General features: G+C 35.5%; 1 protein-coding gene across 1 annotated transcript in view; it reads right to left on the minus strand.

The window, feature by feature from the left end:
• FBXL17 (F-box and leucine rich repeat protein 17) overlaps window positions 1-27,632 on the minus strand; it is a 494,196-nt gene that overhangs the window by 321,698 nt on the left and 144,866 nt on the right. Inside the window, exon 6 of the mRNA XM_027869182.1 lies at window positions 9,838-9,968. Coding sequence (XP_027724983.1) covers window positions 9,838-9,968 — 131 coding nt within the window. The remainder of the gene's footprint in view (window positions 1-9,837; window positions 9,969-27,632) is intronic.

The raw sequence follows: 27,632 nt of genomic DNA on the forward strand, positions 1-27,632 counted from the left end.
ACTAGAATGATTAGCTATAGAAAAGGGTAGGTATTATAAAGGTAAGCCTTACGAATAATTTTGAATACTGTAGCAATTTCCAAAATAATCTACGAAATTTCACTAGCCTAGCAAAGTTCCACCCCACCCAACCTTAAACTCTGTCAGCCTACATTAACTCTTATTGCAGTCTTAGTCCACATTTACTTCTGAGGAATACAATAAGTTGTATTATCTTTTTCATCAACAATAGGCAAGCTAAAATTAATTGTTCTATTTATCCTTCAACTTAAATTTTAACCAAATAGGCACATAAGTTGGTAGGTAGACAGGCTGCAATATTCAACAAAGAAAAGACAACATGGCTAAAAATACTACCAAAAAGCTGATTAAGCCATCACAATAATTTTTGCAGCCTCTTTATTTCCAAACTGATATTTTTTTGGCAGAAGAAATATGGTCAAAATTCATAGTCAATACTCAAAAGTGAAAAGTATTCTTCTCTAGACTACATAACTTTTAACAGAAAACAAAATATCCTCTAACTCAAATACAACTATACTTGCTCAATTTAATGGATAGCCCTGTTCCCTTTGGGCAATTCTGAAACCTCAGACCCTCAGAAAATTAAGTAGTATTAGGAGATTAAAATAAAGTACAATTATAAGTACATATCCCACAGTGGCATGACACTCACTAGAAGAGAGCAGATGAATACTTAAAAATAAAATATATAAGATAAGTTCACAAAACAATTCCTAGAAATAATTTTTAAAAAATGGGCACTAAGCAAATACTTTGTACTAGCACCACCTGCTCCAATCCTTACTGAACTTTATTTCTAAATGTCACCCTTTTTTATTGACTCAATAGAAATCTGAAAGAAGAAACAGAATAAACATCCAGAGTAGATGAGGTGAGTTAGAACAATCTTTATATAAAGCTTCATTGAGTTTTATATAAGTCAGTGCTGTCAATCTCCTTTTCTATATTTATAAATCAAATGTAAAAAGAAGTAAATCTATCAGTCTACAAATCCAACCTGTTTAAAATTCTGTAGGTTAATAGTTGCATATGAGAAGCAATGACTAAAAACATAAAAATATTTTATTAGTGGTTTATATGATTAAAACTTATAAAGGATTTTGAAAAATCAGATGCTGGTGGGTACACACCACAGTTCCAATAAATTCATTTTTTTAAGCACTGCTCAGACCATAGAATCTTCAAGCAATGTCTAACAAACTCCTACCTGGTCATGTTATATCCATTCCAGTGAATCTTAACCCTGGCCTTCAATATTCAAATCTAATTCACTATCCCCCAATGCCCAGATCCCTTCATCATCCTCAACACAACTCCCTCAATATTCCACTCTAAATATCCTACCCTTCCTCCATTCTCTCTAGAATGGCTGCTCTAAAGGGAACAAACTTGTTTTCATCTTGAATCTTTTCCTTTCCCACTCCTTTCATCTTCTGGCTCACATTAAGACCTGGTTTCCTCCTGATAATTAATAATCTCCCTGGTCAGCCTTCTATTACCAGCAACACTTTCACCCGTTCCTCCAACCAATAGAGATGAAGAAGCTGAAATACCCTTATTCCCCATTACCCCATCCAAGATCTCCCTCTATCTCCATTATTCAGTAACTTCTCCTCCTCTGAGGTTCACTCAAACTATATCCACTACCCAATCAATTCTGGTAGGTGTTGTCTGTCTACTTCTAGTCTACTTCCACTCTTTCCTCAACAAATACAATGCATGGTTCACATTCTTTCTCTCCTTAAATCCTGCCAAAGTAGGAGATTTCAACACACAGATTGATTATTCCCTCAAACACTCTAATTTCCCAGTTCCTCAACTTGCTCATTTCCTACAATCTACTCCTTCACCCTACCTCAGCTATACACAGAGATGGCCATATCCTTGATCCCGGCACCATACAAAAATGTACTACTTCCATGTTCATGAACTCTCAAAGCCCCATATTTGATCACAATTTCTTGTCATTCCAGTTCTCCCTCTGCCTTACAACCTTACAACCTGTTCTTCACCCTCACTGTGACCTCAAATCCCTCAACCTCTCAATTCTTTTCCAATACATCACCCCTGTATTGGTTTCATTCTTCTCCCTTCCCCATCTTGATCCCTTGGTGAATCAGTTCAACTTTACACCATCGTCTTCTCTCTGGCCCCTTGCCCCCTTATCCCAACACCAGTCTTGTTCTTCCAAGCCTTAGCCTTGGATCACTCCTAACCATCCACTGCCTTTACTCTGACCCCCAAGATATTGAAAGAAAGTGGAAAAAAATCACAAAATTACAATTTCATGCTACATAATCACAACTGAGCCTTTACTGATGCAAGGTAATCCTTTTATATTTCCTTAATTGGATCACTGTCCTACTTGCCACACCTTTTCCAAACCATTTCAATCCACCTCTAAGCTCCCTTCCCCTCCAGTCTCAACTGAGAACCATATTTCATTGAAAACATTGAGGCTATTCACAGAAATTTCCCTCTCCTCTCCATCTCCCATTACTCAGAGGTTTTGCCCCACTGTCTCCACTTTCACCCCTATCTCACCTAACGAGACAAGGAAACTTCTCTACATGCACAAGTGAACTCATTCCATCTCATCTTCTCCAGCAGACATCTGTATATATTCTCCAACCTTTGTAATCTTCAGTTTAACTAGTAGCTCCTTCCCTATTGCTGAGAAATATGACCACGCCTCCTCCATTCTAAAAAAAAAACTTCATTTGATTCATCCATCTCCACTAGCTATAGTCTTTAATCTCTCCTCCTTTTCATGCCTAAACCCCTTGAGAAGACTGTCCAACAATTGATGCCTCTATTTCTTTCCAGTCGATCTCTTTTTGACTCTTTACAATACGGCTTCTGAACTCATCATTCATCTGAAACAGCTCTTTCTAGTTACAAATGATCTCTTAATTGCCAAAAAAAAAGGCCTTCTCTCAATCCTCATTCTACTTGACCTCTCTGCAGACTCTGACACTGTCACTATCCTCTTCTCTTTAATATTCTCCTCTCTCTAGGTTTACATGACAGTACTCTATCCTGATTCTCCTCCTATCTATATCTTCTCTGTCTCTTTTGCTGGATCATCATCCAGCTTGCTAATGGTGGGTAAGCCCCAGAGTTCTGGCATGGGCTGTCTTCTTTTCTCCCTCTATAATATTTTGCATGGTGACCACATCAGTTCCCATGAAGTCAATTATCACCTCTACACTGATGATTCTTAAATCTAATTATCAAGCCCTAACCTTTCTCCTGACATCCAATTGGACATCTTGAACTAGATGTCCCATAGACATCATAAATTCAACACGTCCAAAACTGACCTTGTCATCTCTCTCCTAAAATCTTATCTTTTTCCAAACATCTCTAATACTGTAGGGGGTACCACCATCCTTCCGGTCATGCAGGCTCCCAATCTTTGATACTGTCATGATTGAAGATCATGGTGAAATTTGGTTGCCTGGAGAAGTTCATCAGTATTGTATGCCAGTTTCATGACGGCATGCTTGCACAAGCTCTGGATAATGGATGCTCTCATGCTTTCCCAGTCACCAATGGGGTGAAGCAAGGCTATGTGCTTGCTCTCATGCTTTTTATTTTTAGCACGATGTTTTCAGTGATGTTGTCAGATGCCTTCAATGAGGATGAAAACAGCATTAAGGTTAGCTACTGCACTGACAGTAAACTATTTAGCTTGAAAAGACTACAAGCTAAGACTGAAGTAGAGGGAGAGTTGGTGCATGGTTTTTTGTTTGCAAATGATTGTGCACTCAATGCAGCCTCAGAAACTGAGATGCCACAAAGTGTGGATCAATCTTTGAGTTAGAGGACCTGGGTTCAAATCCATATGTCTCCTTCTCTCCACTTACACAGCTCCAATCCTAGTTTACCTTGTTATTACCACTCACCTAGACAATTATCATAGCCTTCTAACTGGTCTACCTGCCTTAAAGTCTCTCCAAACTCCCCTCCCACTTCTGCTCTGCTAAGGCAATTCTCCTAAAGCTTAAATCTGATCATGTTTCCAATCCTCTTCCCCACCACACCTTCACACATACCTCTGTTTAATCAGTTACTTACAGGCTCAAATGGAAACTTCCCTATTGGTCATTTAAATCTCTCTTCTACCTTTTGCCTTTTTATGCTTCATGCCCCCTTTGTACTCTAGGAAACAGTAATACCTGACTGCTAGCCCTTCCATCTCACGTCTGTACCTTTGCACTGAATGAATGTCCCCTTCGAATCTCTGGTTCTCTGGCTTCCTTCAAGACTCAGATCAAATTCCACTTTCTGCATGAGGCCTATTTTGGTCTCTCTCCCTTCATCCCTGCCCACCCCAGCTGCTACTGCTTTCCTATCTCAGATTTCCTTCTATCTTCTCTGTATAGATCTTGTATATATCTACACATTTACATGTTGCATAGCAAGGGCACAAACAATGTTTGTTTACTGACTAATGATTACTACCTCTGTGCCCCTCGGAAAATCACCTCAATTCCCTGGGCCTCAGTTTTCTCATCTGTAAAATGAGAGGCATGGACTAACTACCCTTTGAAATTCCTTACCACTATTTAAATCTGCAATTTAAATAACAAGGGAAATTTAGTTTATGAGCATCTAAGGAACAGGAAACTTCTCTTTTAATGTCACTCTGTGAACTAAATCCCACATAAGCAGTGGCAACTGCCAATTAAAGGAACGTACATACATCTGACAGTGGCTCCTACAGACTGAAGACTGAAAAAAGGTCACAGAGATAATTTAAAATATTTAAGAAGAAAAAGTAATTAACCCATTTGAAAGCAAATTTAAAATGGAAAAATAAACTCCATCACATATAAAAAGTAGGCAATAGCTTTGGCTAAGATTTATTATGAAAGTTTCTTTTCCTTTTTGAAAGGAACAAAGGAGCCGACGAAAGTCTTAATATGTGAAGATGCACAGAATAATTCTTTTAAAATCTCATTCTCTTGCAACCAGAACAGCCAGTGCATTCAGATTCCCTAGTGACCCAACTCTATATGGAGAGATTTTTTTTTTACTAGAACCAAATACAAATAAGCATTTCAACAATCCATGGATCAGATAACGGAGAAGATATAACAATCAAATGTTTAATTTAGATTACTGATAGAAGTAGTCGGCATCTTCTTCTCACAAACCAAAGACTTAGATTTTGTGTTCAGAGCAATGGTAAATGTCAAGTGACTAGACTGTATCTCTGAATACACAAAATGCCTTTGCTATTTAACTCTCTAAACAAAAAATAGAAAACAAAAAAGGAAGATAAAGAACAGCATGTCTCAGTTGCAGAGACATCAATTGGGGGGGGGTGCTGAAAATGTCTAAAAGTACTTTAAAAATAATAATATAGTACCTGTCAAAAAACACAAACTCAAAATCTAAAGTTTAAAAAGAGTAAAAGACAAAAACTGTGATAAGAACCAAATGTATATATTATGGCAGAATGGAAAAAGCAATAGCTCTGGAGTCAGATTATTACAAATCCTTTCTCTGTTTTATATAACCTATGTTATTTTTGGGAAAAAAAAACACATTACGTTATTAGATTTCAGTATCATCTGTAAAATGTAGGGGGTTGGATTTGATAGCTTCTAACTTCCCTTCCAGCACTAAATCTATGATACTGTGATACTAAGATCTCCCTTTTTATGTCTGGACCTGTGACGTTACCAGTGGCGCTTTTTCCATCAATGCAGATGGGCAGTTGTTCTGTAACTTCAAAGTGTTGTAGGGTTGATAAGGGTACTGAGAGGTTACAGTGACTTGTTCAAATTCATCCAGTCAGTATATGTCAGCAGCAGGGCTTAAACCAAGATTTTTCTGACTCTGAGGACAGCTCTACCCACAGTGCCAAGGTATCTCTCATCTTAAACACTGACAACTAAAAACAATAACAAAATTAAGATTGTTTCATATCAAGATAATTCCTTTTTCATCAAGAAATGACAAATCTCAAGCTTATAATAAATGGCAAAACATACAGAGAAGGAAATAAGAATTTCTGAATCAGGAATAATTGCTATAATTGAGAACTAGTGATTTATTTAAGTAATATCCTGTACCTTGCAAATATAAGTACATGGAAGAGGTAACTGAGCTTGTATTCCTGACTGTAAAATGAAAGATATGAAACTCAAAGACAGTTCCAGTGTTTATAGGCACCAATAGCTCTAACAAAAGCTGAACATTTCGTTTAAAATGGATTATAATTAAAATGAGTCTTTGCAACATCAGCATAAATGGGAACTAATTAACTAATTGTTTTTTTTAATTGCTAGAAATATGAATATATATGAAAAGTATTTTTTCTTTTTCATACATAATTCCCAAACCTAAATATAGAAAGATACAACAAATATTCTATATAAACCAAAAATTCTTCATTATACACAATCAGTTCTATTAAAGGCTTCAGATATTACTGAAATGATGACAATGTTTCTAAAAAATAGTAACGTTAAGGCATTATAGTTCTCATTTTATAAAGAAATAAACACAGAGAATGAAAAACTAAGTTTTTATTATATATAGGAGAACATCTCATACATGATAGGTCTTTTCAGAAAGAAGATGAGACTTGGAGTCAGAATGACCTTGAGTTCAGAAGTCCCACCTCTGACTCTGACTATATACCTCTGGACAAGCCTCTCAGTGGCCAGGGCAACTCTCCAAATTGATAGGTTGCAGAAAAGTTGCCCATATGCATGAGAAGAGGAAATTTCCCACTGGGAGTTCCTATCAATCAATCAACAAGCATTTATTAACCGAATACAATGCGGCAAGCATTGCACTAAAAGCCTTGGGGATGTTAAAAAAAAAAAAAGGAAAAGGAAAAGAAACACTCCTACACTCAAATTACAGGTCAAGACAACAACAAAAAATCTCAAAGAAAGAATAAATTTTGACTCATTGTCCATATGAAATACAAATTATATTTTTCATTACCCAGTACATTAATCTTATGGATACTTTGTAATAAAGATAAGCTATGTGGTGGGGTTTTTTTTCTCCCTAAGATTTTCCAATAAAAAGGGAGGGCTCTTCTTTTGAGCAAACGTTGCCATTTATTCTAAGGAAAACATTTGCTGACATGCCTAACCAAGAAAAGAAGTAGAAATCTGACCCCATACCCCTTACTCCTATTTCTCTCTAATCTTTGTTCCTTTCCTATATTATCCCCATTTACTTCTCTCGGCCTTTTTTCAGGATGGATTCATCCTCTTTGTTACTGAATCAAGTCCTATATATCCTTCAAGGGCAAGTTTTACTTCGTTCAGAAAGCCTTCCCTGACTTCAGCCCTAATTGAGCTACCAATGTTTTCCTTAATGACATTAATACTTATTAGACTATTGTGAGGTCATATCACATAATTTAGAAGTTAATAACAGTCTAGTACTGCTATTTATTATTTCCCAGACAAGATGTTAAGTTCTGAGATAACAGAAAAATTTTGAAAATATTACTCATAGAATGCTATAGAAATAGTAGGAGTTCAATAAATCATTGATTTATCAATTGATACTAACAATGAACATGTAGAAAATAGTAACTAACTGATAGGCTAAATATATTCACATTCTATGCCCTCTATATAAAAGGTTACCAACCAATCTGAGTTAAGTGCTAAAATTATAATTAAGCCTGATGAAATGTCCCAGATTTATGCCAATATAATTAAAATATTACTTAACCTAGTTATACAATATATCAAGAACAATGAGATGAGTAATCTAAATGATACTGAGAAGTGGGTTTTATTGTTTGAAAGTTCTTTTACAGAACACATAATAAGTAATGTAATTAAACCTAAAGGAGACTGTCTTTTAAACCTGTATGATTCAAATTCATTAAAATGCATATTTTCTCAATTAATCCAAACTTCTCCATTAAAAACATTAAGATAAACTCACTTTAGTTCCTGAAAATAAATTCCTACAGCACATAAATTTCAGATCAATCAACAAAAGGCCAATATAATTAAGTAGGAAAAACCATTAAAATAACATCAATGATATGATTTAGGCCAAAGAAGAAATAAAAGTCAGAATGGGGTCTAGCTATTATTTTATTTGTCAATTAGCCAGCTATGACTGTTTCAGCAATTGAATATATGATTTTACTTCCCTAAAATACTATTTAAAAATAAACTAAGACCTCGCAACTCTTACACTCAATCTGTAAATATAACACTCAAGAACATTTTGCAAATATATGAAACCCATAGATGAGAAAGCATCTTATTCATTTTTATAGAATATTCTCCTTACATACCAAATCACTACTAATGTGCTACTTTTCTTTAATAATTTATAGTTTATGCGTATCATTTTCAACAATGTCATCATAAACCACAAGACTTCTAATACCTGTATTTTTAATTTAATCCTGTATTAAAATAATCTTGCTTAGGAACTTCAGATTAAAATTATTTGAAATTGTTATATTTTATCTGCCACAATGAAATGTTTAGTATTTAAATGAGTACACGAGGCAATTTCAACAAAACTTCAACAAATAAAAATTTTATTTGGGATTTTTTTGGTCCAGAGATGAGATTTCATTAGTATGAGTACCTTGTGGTGTGGAACCTCCCTCTACCCATACAGATCAAGTAACTTGTCTGTAACTTTTAGAAAGCATACTAGAACCCCTAAAAGTTAAGTGACTTGACTATGGTCATGCAGCTATTATGTTGTGATTTAAAGTCAAAGGTAAGACTTGAAGATCTTCAGGTCTCTTTCCTCTTCCTTAAATTCAAAGCTGGCTCTCTATCCACAAAATAACATTGCCTCTCACCTATATATACAATTCAGCTGGATAGAATAAAATCTGAATGTATCACAATGAACAAAAATATAATCTCTATTTTATTTATACAGTTAATTTGAGAAGTAAAATCAAGGAGGATCTTGTTTTTAAGGGGTACTCAATCAGCCTCCTGAGTTTTCTGACATTTAAAAGACCTTAGTAATCAAGAGGTTATTTCTGAAAACAGTGTCACTTTTCCATTTACATGTATCTTAATTTTAGTTTGAATAGCATTTCATCATTTTCAAGGGCGAAAGGTTTCAAAAATTTATTTCCTGAAGAAATTTTGAATATTAGATAGTACACCAGCAAATCTTTAAATTCTTAAGTCTGTTTATAGAGTCTGTTGCTTATATAAGGCTGTTTGGTTATAAACATTTACTTTAAAGATTTGTTAGTTTGTTTTGCACAAGTGAAAGGTAAAGACTTAGCTTCTCACTTTGCTCTACTGTTGTATCGTTTTTTGGGAAATTTCCCCATTTCACATATTTTCCCCAAGGCATGCCTTGTCTTTTCATTTGTTTTTCATTTTCCAAAAAAATTACAGTCGTTGACGGAACAAAAGAAAAACCACTTGAAGAAGCATAAGAAAATACACATGAGCATTTGCATCACTTTTTCTGAATCACTCTATCACAGTTTCTCCATAACAAGTCTATATAGTAAAATCAGCTTACTCAAGATCTAAGAACACTGATCCTGTAACAAACAACCAACCTCTGGTTTACTTATGGGGCAGATGTTGACAGTACAATACTCTGCAAATAATTTTTAAATATTGTAATCTTTTCAAGACGTAACAAAATAATACAACACAATGGATGTTCAAAAATGTAACACCAGAGTATAATAATTTGTTGAAATACTATTACAATTTATAATTTCTGTTAAGCTATTATATCACTGATAATTTATGCTAAGCATATAAGGCCAACTATATTTTCTACAGTAAACTGTTTTTAAGATGTTAAAATGGTTACCTGTCATTAATGATCCAGTTCAGGCAGAGATTGAGGGAACTAAGATTTTTGCACTTCTTGACTATTTCCATCACAGTTTCATTATCCAGTTCAGTGATGTGACGTAAATCCAAACTGGAAAGGTTTCTTAACTAATAAGACAAATAAAATAAAGGAGAAAGAGTTGAAAAATAAGGACCTCTTGATCCTATATCCAAACTAAACAATCTGCTATAAATAGTGAATGGATAGTTGATATATTACATTATGAATTAGAAAGATTAATTTTAAAATCTCTGATGATTAAAATAAAACATAATGACCACAACTGAAAACCTCTAAGGATAAGTCTTATTACAAGAGGAATAAATTAGAAAAAAATTAAATATATCATTTTAAGTAACTGCAATAGTTGCAATGACTACAAAGCTCTTAACCCTACATAAAGAAATTTTAGCTATCTCTATGACTTTAATGATCTGATCAGGTAAGGTTTTCATTTTTGAAAAATTGTCACTCTGACTTCCAGTTAAGATGGTAGTTTTAAACTCCATAAAGGAGTCCAATTCAGACAGACAGATACCCAGGGGATACAAATATGAAGAATGAAACATCATTATGCTCAAAGACCTTACATTAATGGAGGTGACAACAACATATATAAGTGTATACAAAGTAATTATGAATAAAATTATTACAAAGTCAATAAATAAGGTGTTTGGTGAGGAGGTCTAGCATTTGGGGGGAATAGAAAAGAATTCGTGTAAAACGATGGTGCTGGGGCTGAGTTTTGAAGAGTGAAGATCCTGTAAGACAGAGATAAGGAAAGAGCATCCCAATTGTGAAGGACAGTGAGAGCAAACACATTAAGACTGAAGATAGTGTGTCAAGTGTGAGAAGTATAGAGAAGGCCAGTTTGGCTGAACTCCAGCATGTGGGAAGAGAAATAATGTGGAAGATAAGTTGGGGCCTAGTTATAAAGACATTAAAAGACTACATAAAGGGGTTTCTATTTTATCCTACAGGCAAGAGGGAGCCACTGGAGATCCTTGAGTAAAGGAGTGACATGGCCAGAACTACGCTGGTAGATTTTCTTACCCTTACATTAGTTGCTGCCAGGCCTTGTTGTGATCCTGACTGTAGTTTTTCAGGTACTTCTATCTTTTCTATTTGGCTACTTGAAGCAATGTGCAGGATGGACTTGAGTGGGCAAGGCTTGAGGCAGGGAGCACAGTGAGGAGACCATAGCAGTAGTCTGGTAAAGAGTGATACAGACCTCAACCAAAGTGAGTCAGAAGCAGGAGACGTTGTAAAGGTAGAAGACAAGATTTAGAAATTGACTACACTGTGAGGTGAGGGAGAGGTTTAGAACAATGAGGCAGGAAAGATAGGTTGGGTCTAGTCTATAAAGGCCTTTAAAAGTTATGCAGAGGGGCCGCTGGTGGCGCAGTGCACAGAGCAACAGCCCTGGAGTCAGGAGGACCCTAGTTCAAATCCGGCCTCAGACATTTACTAGCTGTGTGACCCTGGGCAAGTCATTTAACCCCCATTGCCTTAAAAAAAAAAAAAAAGAAAGAAAAGTTAAGCAATTTATATTTGGTCCTTGAAGCAATACAGAGTCACTGGAGTTTACGAAATAGGGTAGTAACACTGTCTGATATGTATTTAAGGAAAATCACTTTGGCAACAGTGTAGAGAGAGATTTGAGGCAGGGAGACCAATCAGGAAGTCATTTCAATATTATAGCCAAAAGGTTATGAGGGCTTTAACTAAAGGGTGGATGGGAAAATAGAGAGAAGGGGTTAGATGTAAAAGATAACATGTAGGTAGAAACATGATTTGTCCACTAATTAGAGGAAGGAGCATATTTCAACATTATAATCTAGCAAGGATCTAAAAGAAGATATCAGATCAAATAATGATTAAGAAATACAAAAAGAAATATCAATAAGCTCCTTCATTTGGTCCAGGACAGCACAAGAGCCAGTCAGAAGTCAGAAGCAATGGAAGAAGTGTCCAAGAGAAGTCCTCTCTAGCTAAGGTGAACAAGGCTAAACACCTGCAGCAGGGCCTAGATCAGGAAAACCTGGCAGGAGTCGGGGCTGGGGTGAGAAGAGAGCAACCCACAGGAGGACCCAGAATAGACAGAGATACAGTGGCAATCGAAAGACAATGAAAATAAAAAGATTATTGCAATACTCTGACTGGAGATAGCTACGCACAGATCTCTTTTCAAGAATACTGAAACCTGACAGCATATTGGGCACAGAGACATCAAAAGATGTGGAAGGTGGCAACAAGAGCAAAGGAAATTGAAAAGGCCATCAAAGGCAATGGAATAATACCAATAATTTTTATATATACCTATACATACATACCAAATGGTATAAAAACTAAGTATTTAAATAAAAATAGAATAGAATAGGGGTGAGAAATTGAAAGCAAAACTATGAGAAGGACCTCAATGTGGCCCCATCAGACTTAGATAAATCTAACAAAAAGAAAAACAAGGAAGAAGTTAAAAGTTAGATATGATAATCCTCTGGTATTTATTGAATAGGAACATCTTTATTTCTGAGCTGCGCATGGTACTTTTAGAAAAACTAACCAGGTATAAAAACTAACCAGGGTATGAAAACTTCATAATCAAATGTAGAAAAATTAAAAAAAATTAAACACATTCTTTTCTGACAATACAAGAAAAATCATAATAAAGGATTTCTGAAAAAAAGGATCGAAGGGGCAGGTAGGTAGCATAGTGGATAGAGCACTCCCTGGAGTCAGGAGGACCTGAGTTCAAATCTGGCCTCAGATATTTGACACTAACTGTGTAAAGTCACTTAAACCCATTGCCTAGCCAAAAAAATTAAATTAAAAAATTATTGGGGCAGTTACATGGTGTAGTGGATAGAGCTTCAGCCTTGGTATCAGGAGGACCTGAGTTCAAATTCAGCCTCAGACACATGACACACACTAGCTGTGTGACTCTGGGCAAGTCACTTAACCCCAACTGCCTCACCAAAAAGGAAAAAAAAAAGGACTGAAACTTAAATGGCGATTAAATAATTTATTTTTAAAGAACTGGGTCATAGGTGAACTAATAACAACAGTAGCAAATGTCACCTAAGAAAATGAAAATGAGAAAATATAAGAACTTTCTGGATGCAATCTAAGGAAAATGTATATCTCTAAAAGCACTTTATTCAACCAAAAAAAAGAGAGAGAGAGAGAGAAAACATCAATGGATAGAGCATACACTAAAAACAAACTGGAAAAGACCAAATCAATAAACACCTGCTAAACACAAAATTGGCTATCACCGAAAAACTTTTCATGACCCCATTTGGGATTTTCTTGGCAAAAATACTGGAGTGGTTTGCCATTTCCTTCTCCAGATCATTTTAGAGATGAGAAGACTGAGGCAAACAGGTGACTTGCCCAGGGTCCCACAGCTAATTAGTGTCTGAGGTCAAGGTCAGTCTTCCTGGCTTCAGGCCCAGTACTTTATCCACCTTACCACCTAGCTGTCCTAAAAAGTAACTATAGAATGTAAAAATATTTGGTAGTCCACTTTCTAAGGCACAGAAACTATGCAAATACAATTACAAAATACTTGATTTCTCATAGTTGGGTTGTGCTAAAATAATAAAAGTGACAACTGTACCCAAGTTAATTATTCAGAACCACACCAAATAACAAAAGTATTATATTACAAAACTAAAAAAAAAAATAATGAAATTCATCTGAAAGACAATAAGGTCAAGAATCTCAAGGGAAATCATGGAAAAACATAGAAAATAGGGTCCTAGCAGTACCAAATCCCAAAATTTGCTACAAAACGGTATTCACCAAAAAGTATTTGGTTCAGATTTAAAATAATGAAATTTGATCAGTAGCAAAGATGAGAATATAAGATCCAGCAATAAACATTTATCATAGTACTTGATAAACCCAAAGACCCACACTACCAGAATAAGAATTCTCTATTTGGCAAATATTGCTTGGAAATCTAGAAAGCAATCTGGCAGTAATTAGGTTTAGACCAAAATTTACACAATATACCACAATAAAAGCCAAATGGGTGCATGATTTAAATATAAAAGGTAATGTCATAAACAAATTTGATGAGGAAGTAAATACTTTTCCCAACTATGGACAGGGAAAGAGCTCATGACCAACAAGGAACAGAGAGTATTACAATAAAATGAACAACTTTGTTTAAATAAAATTAAACCATTTTTGCACAAACAAAACCAATACAGTTAAACTCAAAGGAGTAATATTAACTCAGAATGTCTGGATAACACATTTCTGTGAAAGGTCTGATTTAAATTTATAACTGCAAGACTCATTCTCCAATAAATAAATTGTCAAAGGAAGTTTTCAAAGGAAAAAAAGTAAAGATTTCAATAACCAATAAAAAGTGTTCCAAGTCACTAATTATTAGAGAAATATAAATTAAAACAACAACAAGGTTATACTTTGCACTCATTAGAATGTCAAAGATGACAAAAAAGGAAAATAACAATTGCTGGGGTGGATGTGGGAAAGATAAGCACAATAATGCACACTATTAGTCGAACCATGAATTGGTCCAACCATCCTAAAAAGTAATTTGAATCTATATCTTAAAAATTGCTAAATCATATATACTCAACTTAATGAAACCACTAATAGATGCATATATTCCAAAGAGATAAAATAAAAAAGGGAAAAGTCTTACAGGTGCAAAATACTTTGCAAACATTAAAGCATTATATAAATGTTAACTATCATCATCATCAACATCATCATCATTAGCATTGTAAGAGTGGGCAGGGTCAGCCTAGACAATTAACCTATTCTACTTAAGGTGAGGGATAAGATGCTTATAATCTTATACATCTATCTGGTGAGAATACATTTTGATTGTTCATTAAGTTTGAACACAGCCTAGATATCTCCCTAGGGGCAACAGGAAGTTTGTTCACATTGTCCAAAGGACTTGGTCATGCCTTCTGGGACATGGGTAAAATCATGTAGCTAGTTGGAATCAGAGATTTAAGTGCCTGGCAACAATGAGGAGAGAGCATTTTAGCTAAATCCTTAAGAAGAAACTGATTGGGGGTTGGGGGTAAAGTAGGGGAGAACCAGAGCACCAGGCCTCAGCTTTGGTCTCTGTCTCTCCTCCTTTTCATTGGCCAAAAGTCTCATGAACTTCAAAGGGTGCAGAGGATTTAGACTTTTCCCTTGGCATCCTAGCAGTATCACCAAGAATGGCTGATGACAGTGTCAGTATTGGTGGCTAATCATATAATGGACTGGATGAGGAAAATTGATTTAAGTCTCTATAAAAAGCACAGAAGAATAGTTATCCCATACTCAACAGAAAATCTTGATGGCTCCAACAAAAGGATTTCCAGGAGCTTTGCATGAACTCTTTATCACGCGTCCTCTATAAACTTAAGCCCATTTTCTCCTTCACTTTATAGGAAAAGGGTGTCACAGACTTTTTGGGTGAATGTTTTATACCAACTGTACTGCCTTTCTAAAATAGAACTAAACTTGGATGACCAACTGATATCTACTGATAATCATAGTGGGAAGTTCAATAGTGGGGTATCATGAGCTACATAGCATTAGAAAGATGGTCCACAACCACTCAGGTCTACCTACTCCAAAAGGACTAAGTAGCAGCTGACTTCTTGGGGACCTAACCTGCCAATGGAAGTAGGAGACTGGGTTAAGTACCCTTAAAGCTTACATGTAATAAATTACTATAACACTTTTGTTATAACAAACTACTATAAACTAATGGAGTAGCAATCAGTTTCAGAATAACTGAACAAATTAGGGTATATGAATATAATGGAATATCATTGTGGTGCAAGAAATTTCAAAAATGAAATGGACTGGGGGGGGGATAGATATGCCCTCTTCCCCCCCCAAAAAAAGAAAGAAAAGAGCATCACTGAAGCATGTGAGGAAAGAGTACAGAAGAGATACAAAGGAGGTTAAGAAGAAAACAAAAGTTAAAGCAACAGCTTAGGGGCTAACATGCTGAATTAAGTATAAACTTCTCTATGTAAGGAGATATGTGGTTTCATATACAATACTCCAGAAGCATTTTTTTGGTGTTTATCAAATTTGGATCAACAATTTAATTTTTTTTAAAAAGTTATATAAAATATGGAATTCTGTAAAATCTGTAAATCTGTAAATTTTCCCATATGAATACATTACTTTCATTATAAATTAATAGGTTAATAATAATAACTTCTAGCATTAAAGATTTACAAATATTTTATACAGATGAATTCATTTGACCTTCACAACCTGTGAGACAGGTACTATTATTATCTAGTTTTAGAGATGGAAACTATGCCTCAAAGTGGTTAAATAACTTGCCTATGATCACAAATACTGAGGCTGGATTTGAACCCAAGTCGTCTTTTTCTTCTTCTTCTTTTTTTTTTTTTTTTGCTTTTTTGGTGAGGCAATCAGGCTTAATTGACTCGCCCAGGGTCACACAGCTAGGAAGTGTCAAGTGTCTGGATTTGAACTCAGGTCCTCCTGACTCCAGGGACAGTGCTCTATCCACTGCGACACCTGGCTGCCCCTGAACTCAAGTCTTCCTAACTGCCAAATGCAGCACTCTATCCAGCGGCTTTGACGCTGCAGGCTCCCCACCCCTGCTGATACCATGCTGCTTCTCTGTGTATCTGTATCCACAGGTAGGGCTGAATCAGAGGAAATTTTTTAAAAAGCCACGCTTATCTCTGACAGGCTCTTCCATCCCTCCTTTAAACTAAAGAAATAAGAACCGCGTTTATTAAAAAAAACTAAGAACTTTATGTGTTACCATTCTTAGGAGGATTTACATTTAGCAAAATGATTCTTAGTATAAGACAAAGACATCAATTATTAATGGTGGAATAAGAATCATCAGTGCACAAGATATTTGGATTAGGTGATCAGAACATGCCTCAAAAGATAATTATTTAATATTAAATTTATATAAATTATATAAATTATATAAATTATATAAATATATAATATAAATATATATTAAATTATATAATTATATATTATATATATTAAATTATATAAATCCTTGAACTTTAGGCATATTTTCAAATCATCATAAATTATATAATCTTAGAGTTGTGACTTCAGATATCATTGATGCAGTTCACTTATTTTACAGATGAAAAAACTGAGGCCCAGGGATGTCAAGCGTCCAAGGTCAAACAGTTAATTTTTGGCATTTGATCAGATGAAAACCCAGGTCTTTATTTTCATAGTCCACTGCTTTCTCCATTATTCCACTTATTTTGCCTAAATTATCCATATAATTTGCCTTAACTTACACTTCATTTTGCTAATGACTATAATAATCATCAAATCACATAAGGTTAAAGCAACAAGAAATCTTAAAAGCATAAAGCATGACATAGTAGAGACTGTTAGGTATAGAATCTAACTACTGATACTAGCTTTGTTACCAAAGAAAAGTCGCAACCACTTTATCATCCTTAAAATGAGGATAATAATACCTATGGTACTTACCCTTGGAACATTCATCTTGGGGCTACATCACCTCAGCTGGTGACTGAATATAAACTTGCCTAGCTCCAGACCACAGTTTAATTCACAATCCAGGTCATCTTGGCAGCTAGAGGACACATTGGATAGAAAGCCTGTCCTGAAGTCAAGAAGACCTAAGTATAAATCCAGTCTTATACTAGCTATGATCCTAAGCAAGTCACTTAACCTCTGCCTTAGTTTCCTCAATTGCAAAATGCTTATAATAATAATACCTAACTCCCAGGGTTGTAAGACTCAAGAAAGATAATATTTGTAAGGGTACTTAGCACAGTGCCTAGAACATAGTCGGTGCTTAATAAATGTTTGTTCTCATCCCTTTCATATGCATTAATCTGTCATCACCCCATTTTTACCTGCCTAGACCAGTACCTTGCCTTCAAGTTTCATATCAAAACTCCAGAATCCATAGCCCCAATCCATGGGGAAACAAATCTACTCAGCTTTGGAACTTCCATCTTTAGGAATGAATCATCTTGATTGATGACTGAGTAAAAATGGTCATTATACCCAGACCGGGCTTCACATTCCATTCAGTCATCTACCCAGGCCATCTGTCCTGTTTTGGTACAAATTTGTGATTTCACTGATATAGAGAACTCTTCTCAGTGTAGAAACTCTCTTCCTGTTTTCATAATGAAAACCTGTCAATATTTATTTATAGTTTTAGCTGCCTCTGGAAATGAAAAGTTATTTATTCATCGTCATCTGGTTAATATGTGTCAGAGGCAAGATATGAATGTATGTCTTCTTAATTCCAAAATAGGTTTCATATAACAATAATAATAATAATAACTTAAAATAATGAAATACTATAAAAGCATAAGTCATTTTATATGGATTATATCATATGATCCTCATAACAACACTATAAGATAAGCAGCACCATTAGTGTTATTGTTGTAACTATTATTATTTCCATTTTATAGCTTTGGAAACTGATAACCAGTTTGATTTGGCAAGATGAAATACACTGACTTGGACGAGGTGAAAAAAATAAGAAAGATTTGCTAATATACCTAAACTATTCTAAGAACTGCATGTTTGCAGAATTGTAACACCTATGATTATATAAAACAAAAAGGTACATGCTTCATCTTATATGTGATAAAGTTCTAATTCAGATTAGCTCAAACTGGAAACTTTCTGTAATTCCTGAATAGCATTCATCATTCACTGTTGCAGAGAAGAACAGCATTCCAAGGGTGGCTCCTACATAACTGGCAAATAACTGAATGTGTCTTTTGTAAAAAGGACTCTTCTGGGGGCAGCTAGGTGGCACAGTGGATAGAGCACTGGCCCTGGATTCAGGAGGACCTGAGTTCAAATCAGGCCTCAGACACATTAACACTTACTAGCTGTGTGACCCTGGGTAAGTCACTTTACCCCACGGCCTAGTCAAAAAAAAAAAAAAAAAAGACTCTTCCCCAGTACTATTCCTTTTTCTTTTTTAGCACATATATTTCTCAAATACGGAAAGACATTCTTCATCACTAAAGTTCCCTTCTCTTCCATTCTATTACATTCCATTAAATTCCACAAATACTTATTGTGACTACTCTATGCAAAATGCTATGCTAATACAATCACCAGAAACAAACATTTAACTTCTAATAAAGCACATATCATACACTGACAGTTACCTATTAAATTTATATTAATAAGTCTGTTTGGCCATCTGGACCTGAATTTTACTGCCCTCAAAAGTCATTTCCTAGATTGCAGACTCCTGCTACCATAACCATCATGCAGCCCTTTTTCAGCACCTGTATGTGATTATCATTTTATTAAAACTTACACAAACAACTCAGGCAACTATACCTCAATCATACCTCTGTTATGGGAATTTCAAAATATTGCCCCCTGGTATTTCATAAAAACCTATCTAAAATATTCTCTCCACCTTTATCAGAAACAAATCACACATTTAAGTTCTTGACATTTTAATTAAATTTATTTCCCTTTATAAGAGGTTTGTCATCTTCATCAGTGACGCAAGTCACAAGATTTGATCATGTAAAGGTTGACAAACCCGATCTCATAAATGATCCATTCCAATATTTCAACATTTAGTCAATGTATTTAAAGGAAACTAAGGAACTCAGAATGTAGGTGAACATATGTTATTGTTATTTTATGTGGTTTCATAGCCTTGCATTATTGATGAGCAGATAGTTCTGTTCATTATTTTTTGAAAGTTTAAGATATGTTTCTTTTGTGAACCTGTATTCAAGAAAAACAAACCTCATTTGGGGGAGGATCAGGGGAAGATAAATGGCAGCTAAATTCATCCAATTTATCATGGGGAGGTATCAATAGAGAAAGGTCCTCATCATTAGATGGCTACAGAGTGTATCTGCTATCATTGTGGCCAATGAGCTGAGACCCAAAAGAAGTCAAGGAAGTATACGGAAGGAAAAAGTCCATCTGGATGAGACTAAGGGGGGAAGCAGTATGAGCACTCAAGGATAAGGGAAGTAGATCATGGGAGAATAGGTCTCATAGATACATGGTCTCCAGAGAAGTTGGAGCAGAGATTGTCAGTCTATAGCATTAAGGGAGAAAAGCCAACTTCCTACAAAGGTTATAGACAGCCTTTTACATCAAGTTAGTGAATTTGCTTCAAGCCAACAAATCAGAACAGAGAAGACAGAGAAGTTTCCACAGGACAAAGTCATTAACAACTGTTGAAGAGAGAAAGAGGGAATCTCTGAAAGTCAAGACTGGAAGGCTTAAACCATTGCTGGGGATTGTAAACCAATTAGAGAAAGGTCAGGAAACAGGTGGAAGCAAGTATAAATTTCTTACGGTTTTAAAAGCCTTGAAAGTCTCATTTGTGAGGGTGGTGGGGAGAAGATAATGTTTCTTGCAGCATTAGGCTCCTACATCCAGAGCTAAGGAAGCATATTCTTGAAGAAATGAGAGATGGTAACAGCTTTGTTAAAATCTCTTATCAACTAGAAACCATCTATCTGCCTGTTTATTTTGAGGACAAAATTGGAAATAAAAGGTCTGGTCACACGAAACCCCTCTTGTTTGTTCCAAGAGAAAGGGAGCTTGAGCACAGTCTCATCATTAAGTCTACAGTTATTGGTCCATGGGTTCCCTATGTCTCTTCCCCACTGTGTGGCCTGCTCCTTTATTGCTAACATTCCTTCGGGATGAAATTAAAAATGAGCTTATTTTTATTTACCGACAGAACCCACGTTAAAAGTACATATAGGGGCAGCTGGGTATAACACTGAATAGAGCACCAGCCCTGGAGTCAGGAAGAGCCAAGTTCAAATCTGGCCTCAGACACTTACTAGCTGTGTGACCCTGGGTAAGTCACTTAACCCTAACTGTCTCCAAAAAAAAATACAGGAAACAAAATTTAAAAAAAGCAGGAAACTCCCAAGGGCAACAGATGCCAGTTCACTAGGTACTTAGAAGAAAGCAGAAGAGAGAAAAGTGGAGAAGGGACAAATTTACCAGGATCCAGTAACAGTAAAGTGAGGGAAATTGCAAAAGTTATGTTCAGGTAGCTCATTCCTTAAGCAGGTCAGTAATGCAAACAAGGTTTCAACTGTTCATTATTATATTCCATTCTTGGGGGCAGTGCCTTTACTTGCAATCAGCTGGCCTTAAGAGCTGGGAAAACCCCTAAGCCCCTTCCCATTCTGTAGGCCTCAACAGTTCCCTGACTTTCTCAACCCCCATAAGGGGGAATGGGAAATGGGAAAAACTACACTTTCCCATTGGCCCCCTTGATAATATGGAGCTACACAAGTAAAGGCATCCTAACTAAGAAAGATCAAGGAAAGATAGTCTGGTATAGTGGAGAGCTAGGCTTGTAGTGATTAACAGGGTGAAATATGTAGCACTTTGTAAACCTTAAAGCACTAAATAAGTGTGAGCTATTATTATTTGAGCACCAGCTCTGGCAGTTACTAGATGTAAAATGGAGAAAATAACAGCACCTACTTCTCAGGGTTGTTGTGAGGAGCAAATAAGACGGTTCTCATAAAGTGCTTTGTAGACGTAAATGATTTCTATCTATTGTCACTATTATTGTTGCGGCTATGATCTCCAGCTTACTTTCCTAGGCTTTAGCTTCCTCCTTTGTAAAATACAGTTAATGATAATTGTATTAATCTACCTCAGAGGGTTGGTGTGAGGAAAACCCTGGTAACCCTAAAGTATTATGAAAATGTGAACTATTAGCTCTCCCCGTGTGTCTGCAGAGAGGTTCAGGAATCATTGTTCAAACTTTTACTCGTGGAACTTTCCACCTCACCTGGTTTCTGCCACTATAATGTTCCCATCCCCTACGAGCTTCCAAATGGGTGCTATGGTATAACCCTCAAATGCCTAAAAAAGGGGGGGGGGGTGTGCATTTTTTAAAGCAAGTAAGAGAAAGAAAAAGGTACTATTTTCCTACTAAAGTAAAACTGGGATGTCAGGGGACTTGGGCTCATGAAAATAAACGGTAGCAGTGACAGTCCTCTATGGAGCATCAGCAAGCTAAGCCCTATGGCTCATTACTAGAAGAAAAGAGTGGGGTCATAGGATATGGCCTGCCAAATAACACAGTAATATTGCTTTATCTTTAAAGACCTGGCTTTTTTGCCCATGTAACAAGGAACTGACATGCCCAGTCTTTTTATTTTTTTTTTGGCTAGGCAATGGGATTAAGTGACTTGCCCAGGGTCACACAGCCATTAAGTGTTATGTGTCTGAGACCAGATTTGAACTCAGGTCCTCCTGAATCCAGGGCCGGTGCTCTATCCACTGTGCCTCCTAGCTGCCCCTGACATGCCCAGCCTTTATCAATCCCTCTTAATTCTAGATGCTTCTCTGTGTGAATTATTTCATGTCTGTCTTGTATACAGCTTGTTTGTACATAGTTGTTTACATGTTATCATCCATATTAGATTGGTAGCTCCAAGGGCAAGGACTGTCTTTTGTCTTTGGAACTTAAGTGTCTGACATAATAAGTACTTAACAAATATTTACTGACTGACTATATATATCTTCTTTGTACACAGTTGTATACATGCTGTTTCCCCTACTATTACACTGTGAGCTCCTTGAGAGCAGGAATTGTTTTCTGCCTTTCTTTGTATCCCCAGCACCTAGCGCAATCCTGGCACAGAGTACAAACTTAACAAATGCTTGCTGACTTGGCTTGTTCACTGGACATATGTCTCAACACCTTATGCAATCTCTCTCCTGCCTCAAAATTGGATTTCTGACTCCATGATCTTACTGAAAATTCTCTCCTTAAAAGTCACTAAAATCTCAAACACAAAATACAGTAGACTTTTCTAGTTTTCATCCTCTTTAACTTTTCAGTAGTTCCTTATACTGCTAATCATTACCTTCTTTTTTTTAATTTTTTTTTTTTTTGGTGAGGCAATCCTGGTTAAGTGACTTGGCCTAGCGTCACACAGCTAGTAAATGTCAAGTGTTTGAGGCAAGATTTGAACTCAGGTCCTCCTGACTTCAAGGCTGGAGCTCTATCCACTGCGCCACCTTGCTGCCCCTTAATCATTACCTTCTAATGGATATTTTCCCCTACCGTGGCTTCAGAGGTAACATGCTTGCTGATTTTCTAGGAATTGTCAATGTGGTATAGGAAGGGACTTCAAAGGTCATCCAGGAGGACAGAAGCATAGAATTATAGCTGGAAGGACCCTTAGAACTCATCTATTCCAAAACTCTTATTTTACATACGAAGAAACTGAGGTCCTGGAAGAGGAAGTGACTTGCCCAAGGTCACACTGACTGCAGATCCGGCATTTGAATCCAGGTCCTCTGATTCAAAATCTAGCACTTTTTCCACTGTACCTCATGCCTCTAACAACTCTTCCTCAATCACCATCACTAGCTCTTCCTAATCCCCTCATATGGATTGGCTCACTCCTCTGATATGGATAGTTTTTGTCTTTAAAGTACTTTTTATCTTTCAACAATCTCATTCCCTCTCACAGCTTTAACTACAGTCTCTATGTAGATGACTTCCACATATCTATGGTTCAACATCGTTTCTGCATTCTCTTCATCTACAACACATCTCCATCTAGATATTCCTCCACCAACACAAATTTAATATGTCTTAAATCAAATTCATTATATTTCTCCCATAAATTTTCTTGTCATTTTAACTTCACTGTTTCTTAATTTGGCAATACTTTTTTTCAGTTTTCTCATACCAATAACCTTGGAGTTAGCTTTGAATGTTCCTTTTCCCTTCACCTCTCATATCCAATCAATTCCAGGTTGTATTGATTTTATCCCCACAGCACCAGTCCTATTTATTGCTTATTCTCTATTCCCATTGCTACTGCTGAAGTATGAGCCCTCATGCCCAACCACCTAGACTATTCTTTTTTTTAAAATAAGATTTAATGATTCCTTTTGTTTTTACATAATATTAATTTCTCTATAACTACACACCCCCAAACTCTTTGTCCTAGAATTGAAACCTCCCTTGCAAAACAGAAAAACTGAACAAAAACAACCAATACAGAGTGACTCAAGCAATATGCAACATTCTGCCTTTTGAGTACCTGACTTCTCTGAAGAAAGAAGGCAGTTCTGTTTATCTGCCTTCTGGAATCAAAATTGGTTATTACAATTTTATTCAGAGTTCAGCTTTCTTTGAGTATTCTTTTCATTTACATTATTTGTAGTCATGTTTTTCTCTTCATTACGCACGAGTTCACAAAAGTTCTGATATTTCTCTGAATTTCTCATATAGGTCATTTCTAATAGCATCCTAATATCTCATTAAGTTCATATTCCATAGTTTGTTCATCCATTCATTCCCCAATCAGTGGGCACCCATTCTGTTCACAGTTCTTGTCTACTACAAGAAGTACTACTACAAATATTTTGGTAATATATAATAACTCTCCCTGACTTCTCTGAACATGGCACTGAATTAAGAGCATCTTGTTTAATTCTCTAAATGGTTTCATCTATTTTGCACCACCCACCAGCCCCAAGAAAGTTTATAAACTCCTTGATGAAACTTACTGTACTTTATACTTCTTTCATAATCTTTCCCACACTTATCACATGTTGTCATAAAACTGAGGCATAAAACTCGGTAACTAAAAAACTTGATAACTAAACCCAAGGTACACAACTGAAAAACTGCCTAAAACCTTTATGTACCAAAGAGAAGGGGATGCCCTTTGGGTACAACTAAATAAAGAAACCACAGTGCAACATCAAATAAGCAAAGGATTTCTCTATGAGAAACTGAAAGTGAAGAGGTCATTTCCCAGATGTAATTAGTCACTGGGCTGTTGCTATAACAGAACACTCTGGGTAGAAATGGGTGATTTGTTTTCAAGTTAATTTATATATCCCTCGATTGTCAAACTGTTGTGTAATTATCATCCTGACATCAGTGCAAAAGAACAGAATTGCATATTTAAAGAAAATTCGTAAATGCAGGCAACAAGATACCTTCTGTTCTCACTCTAGTCTTGGAAAGGGCCAGGAAATGACAATTATCACCTTTATTCTTTTAAAAAAGTGAAAATGTTATTATAAATTCATTAATTGTATTAATAAAACATTAGTCAGTCAGTCTTGCAGTTACTGTAAGCAACCACATAATTTACACACATGTGTACTAAACCAAACCAAAACAAAAACACTAACAGGAAAGGGAGTAAAGGGAAGCAATGCGGATTGCCCTTCTGGTGATGATGACAAATTGGTTCCATTTCTCTAAAACTAAGTATCATTTATATTTGAAATCTGGATCAAAAAGTTTTAGAATATAAATGCTTTTTTTATCCAAAGTCCTAGAAATCATACCTCAAGTCTTTGTTAAATACCAGCTTTTTTTGGCCTACCATATTTAAATAAATATTTATTTATACTGTTGTGCATATCATTAAAATATACAAGGTCTGGTAACTCCACATATGCATCTTTTTAAAACTTTATCTACAGCACAAGTTTCATTAATACTCAGATCTAAATCATATAAAATGCACTCCCATTCCACTGATTTAAAAGTCATTTCAGCATCAAGAGGCACACTCATTTTCCTATTTACATATTTGATTTTAAAATACAGAACATTTCTTAAAGCTTAGTAAACTGTCAGTTTTAATGTGTGTGGCAGGAATCCTGACTACTTTGAGTTCAGCAGTTTTTTAATCACTGTCTTCTGCTGCAGAAATATGATTTTGCTAATTGGATTTCTGCATGTTAGGAAACTAATTCATAAATGATGCACAGCTCCAGCTCTTTCACTCTGAAAGACAGCAACACTTTCTAATTGACTTTTCCTAGATTTCTCTTCCCCTCTACATACTTTTCTTTTCTCTACATGAGATTTCCAGAGCTCAAAACAAACTACAAACAGCGCTTAAAGTCAGGAGCATTCAGGAAGAGCTGAGGCCTGTCATATTTTTACTCAGTGAGAGGTGAGGATAAGAAATTCTTTTCAATTAAAGTATAAATTTTTCATACAGTTTGACTCGAACCAAAAATAAAAGAGCTTAAATGAATTAAAGGTAAATGAAATCAAATGAGAAAATAAGGAAGGAGGCCAATTACTTCATCTAATTGGATTGGTTTAATTAACATCCCTTTCATTTTTACCATACCTTCCCTATGCTCATTTCTCATGCCTGAGTTTTTCAAGAAGAAAAACAAAAAGACCACTGAATACATTTGGTTAATATTAATGACCTTTTCACCAATTCGGGTGCTTCAAGAGAAAAAGTTCTGAAAATAAAAGTCCAACTGAAAATTTTATATCATTAAAAAACTGCACAAAATATCAGACAAAATTTACTTAGCCAATAATTCTCACCTCAAAAACTACAGAATTAGGTATATCACATTAAATGACTCTAGATAAGCCAATGAATTCATAAAATTTTCAATCCTAGCAAGGATGTTCCATACCCCACTATTAATTGACCTACTTCTGGAAGTGCTACTTATAATAATAACACAAGAAAACAAAATCAAAATTATAATATACATTGGCAAAAAAGGAGACAAAACTACACCTATTTATAGATGACATGGTGATGTATTTAAGAGAATCAGCAAAGAAATTAATAGTTTCATGAAGGTAGCAAGATTGAAAATAAATCCACAAAGATCATCAGCATTTATATATAGTGGTAACAAAAAAGATAAGAAAATAATAATTAAAACTTCATTCAAAATAACCACTAAATGCATAAAATAGCTGGGAATTAACCCATAAAGGCACATACAAAATTTACGCAAATATAACCGTAAAACATTCTTAACAGAAATAAAGTAAGGCTTAAATAATTGGAAAGAAATTCATTGATCACGGCTGAACTATACCAATTAACAAAAAATGGTAACACTTTCTAAATTAACCTACAGATATAGTGCTGTAACAATCAAATTAGTGAGATGATTCTTTTTAGAATTAGACAAATAATACCAAAATTAATTTGCAGGAACAAACAATCTAGAATCTTAAGGGAAATAATAAGAAAAAGTATGACTAAAAAGGACATAACATGACCGGATCTTAAACCTATCTTATAAAGTAGTAGTGATCAAAACCATGGGGTATTGGTTACAACACCAAACAGAAAAAATGATCAGCAGAACAAACTAAATAAGCAAGAAAGAGAAGCAATCAAAACTGTAGACCAATGTATACGTCAAGGAATCACTGGGGATAAGACTCCCCTATTTTATAAGGTCTGCTGAAATGCGGTAAATTTTGGCAGAAATTAGGCTTAGAACAATATCACATTATTTACAACAATAAGCTCAAAATGGATATGTAATCTAATTAAAAGTCATGCCATTAAAAATATTAAAAGAAAAGAAGATCAGATACTTGTCATAACTATGCCTAAGGGGATAACCACTTACCAAACAAGGGATAGAGGAAATCACAAAAGAAAAAAACAGACAATTATGACGTAAAATTTAAAACTTGTTGAACAAGTTCAATTATGATAGAATTAGAAGTAAAATGGGAGTGAGAAAATATTATCAACCAAATATTAGGAATGAAAGTCAGATATAGAAAAATACAAGGAATTTCAAAGGAAATGAAATTAAAGAAGAGGCATTATCATCTACTTTGCCACTTCACCCTAGGACCATAGGAACATCACACACAACTTGCAGCTCCATGTGTTCTCTCTCCCATTAGAATGTCAGCTCCCTAAGAGCAAGAACTGTCTGCTCTTCTGTTTGTATCCCTAGTGCTCACAGTG

This window comes from Vombatus ursinus, unplaced genomic scaffold, assembly GCF_900497805.2.
Source record: "Vombatus ursinus unplaced genomic scaffold, bare-nosed wombat genome assembly UNPS02014792.1, whole genome shotgun sequence".
In the NCBI taxonomy this organism is placed as follows: Eukaryota; Metazoa; Chordata; class Mammalia; order Diprotodontia; family Vombatidae; genus Vombatus; species Vombatus ursinus.